Source organism: Chinchilla lanigera, unplaced genomic scaffold (genome assembly GCF_000276665.1).
Source record: "Chinchilla lanigera isolate Chin_1 unplaced genomic scaffold, ChiLan1.0 scaffold00050, whole genome shotgun sequence".
NCBI lineage: Eukaryota > Metazoa > Chordata > Mammalia > Rodentia > Chinchillidae > Chinchilla > Chinchilla lanigera.
The window spans coordinates 17,907,338-17,909,663 of NW_004955451.1; the positions used below are offsets into that span (position 1 = coordinate 17,907,338).

A 2,326-nucleotide genomic window follows, 5' to 3' on the forward strand; every position below is an offset into this window, starting at 1 on the left:
CCGACCTGTGCGCCCCATGCGGGCCGAGGCTGCGTCGTCGGGGCGCGGGTCGCTGGCTGCTGCCCCTCCGCCTCCAGTGCGTTCTTTGGCTGGGGGCCGGGGGCGCCGGCGGATGGGGATGCGGACGCCTGTGAGGTCGCCCCTCTGTGACGTCCACCGCGCCCCGGCCACCGCTAGGAGCATGTGTGCGCTCCAGGCGCAGGGCCGCTGAGGAACCCCTGCCAGCGCGGCTGGGAGCAGGCGTACACCTGGGGAGGGGCGGCGCCGTGTTCACCCGTTCCGGGAAGGTCGCCCTGACCCCACCCAGTCGCTCGGCGGGCAACTGGTCAGTGCCCGCACCTCACCTTCGCCAAGCCTACAGGCCTCGGTGTCCCCGGGGAAGGGCTGCCCCTGCCCCCACGCAGGGACTGTAAGACCCACCACAGGCTCGGGCAGGCCGGAGAGACGCCTGGGTCCCGAGACTTCTGTCAACATCATTTTATTCCTCACAGTTTTCTGCAACCCACACGCTGCACAGCCGAGGCTGTGGCCCCTCAGCCAGGCCGGGGCGCGCTCTGCAGCAGCCTGACTCCACGGAACAGCTGGACAGAGGCCACCCTGGCTTGGTGTGGGACAAGTGTCTCTAATTCACAGTTGATTTAATGCTTCATGAGTCCTGGGCGGCTTCCCGCAGCAGAGGGCAGGCACCTGGAGGTCACCTGTGCGTACTGGGGACCGTGCCCTCCCCACCACGCAGAGCCACTGCCATCCTGATGGGCAGCCAGGAAAGTGCTTTGAGGTCATCAGAGTGCAAAGTGCAGCTGGCAGTGGCCCTCCATGCCAGGGACAGCCAGGCCAGTGCGAGTGGACGCTGGTGGCCAGCAGGGCATCTGCACTTGCCGTTCTCTGTAGCACCCACTCTCTGTAAACCACTCTTGCCACTCTGTACTTAGATGAGGGAACTGAGCGCAAGGGGCCAAGCACTCTGGGGAGCAGTGGTGGCCAGCAGCAAAGCACACGTGCTGAGCTTGAGACTGAGAACTACTTCCCTTGCCACCTTCGCTGGGCCCTGGCGGAACTGCAGGTAGACTCAGGACCTGTGCCACGGCAGCTCTTGAAGGTGGCAGCTCTACCAAGGAGCTGTCCCAGGCCGAGTCCCTTCCTTTCTCCTCCATCCCAAAGGGGGAATGGTCAGGACGGCCAGGCTAGGGGCTGAGGCCCCCACAAACCCATGGCTGGGCCCACTGCTGCCCCGGTCTGGGGTGGCCTGGGCGTGGGCCCTGGACCGTCGCCCACCGCTCTCCATTCTGTTCCCAGACACGGGTCCTCCTCCAGAGACAGCCTCTGTCTCTTCATGTAGAGGGCAGGGCTCAAGGGCTCAGGTGAGAAGCCTGGGTGCATTTCATTTGCTCCCAGGAGACAGCAGACCCCAAACAGGCCAGGCCTATCTCAGGGTAGCACTGGGCACGAGGAGGACGCTGCCTCGTCAGTGGAGCGGCGGTGGCAAGGGCTACGGCCTGTTCTCCAGCTGGCCATGCTTTACCCTCCAGCTCCAGGCAAAGCTGCTGTCAGGGGCCAGGGTGCACTGCAGGTCAATGCCTGAGTCTGGCACCTCCATGTCACAGCGAACAGGCTGCCCGTCTTTGGTCACCAAGCTGAAGGCCGTGGCTGGGATCTGGGGTGGAGCACAAGGGAGGATTGAGATGGGCTAAGCAGCACAGGGAGGCATCAAGCCAGTCCTGGCACACTGGGTGGGGGGGCACCTCCCTCCAGTCAACGGGCAGCCTGGAGATGCCACCCCACCCCAGTCCTGCCAGTCTTGTGCTGGGACGGGGGGGCGGGGGGAGGCGCGGTGGCAGCATTTCCAGGGTTCTAAAAGCACCTGCCTCACCTGGCTGCTGATGCCAGTTGCGATGTCTCCCACTTTGGCCCGGTGGAACTCTCGGATGTGCAGGTGCTCACCGTTGAGAGACTGTATTTGGACTTTCACACCTGGAGGCAGGCAAGGCGACAGGAGAGCTGCTGTCATCCCCGGGAGGAGGGACTGTGGTGCGTCTCTCACAGGGGAGCGGGTCTGCTGTCAGGAAGTAGTGAAGCCAAAGCCAGGCTGGAGCAGCCAACCTCACACACCTGCAGCTTCCTGGCTGCAGCCCTGGGATCTGTGCTGCTAGCTGGGTGGCTGCTGGGGCACGTGAGTTCCAGCCCAAGCACAAAAGAAAGGAGGATTCCAGCCCAAGCACAAAAGAAAGGATTCCCCCTCAGTGAGGGTCCCCCCCCACAGCAACCCCCTCAGTGAGGATCACCCAGCACCCTCTGAGGATCCCCCCACAGCACTCCCTCAGTGAGG

General features: G+C 64.2%; 2 protein-coding genes across 2 annotated transcripts in view; both read right to left on the minus strand.

The window, feature by feature from the left end:
• Positions 1 to 363, minus strand: part of Spata32 (spermatogenesis associated 32) — a 10,948-nt gene extending 10,585 nt beyond the window's left edge. Inside the window, exon 1 of the mRNA XM_005394574.2 lies at positions 6 to 363. Coding sequence (XP_005394631.1) covers positions 6 to 183 — 178 coding nt within the window. The 5' untranslated portion in view covers positions 184 to 363. The remainder of the gene's footprint in view (positions 1 to 5) is intronic.
• Positions 364 to 462: 99 nt separating this feature from the next.
• Map3k14 (mitogen-activated protein kinase kinase kinase 14) overlaps positions 463 to 2,326 on the minus strand; it is a gene marked incomplete in the record, with an annotated part of 47,022 nt that continues 45,158 nt past the window's right edge. Inside the window, 2 exon segments of the mRNA XM_013519161.1 lie at positions 463 to 1,654; positions 1,871 to 1,971. Coding sequence (XP_013374615.1) covers positions 1,490 to 1,654; positions 1,871 to 1,971 — 266 coding nt within the window.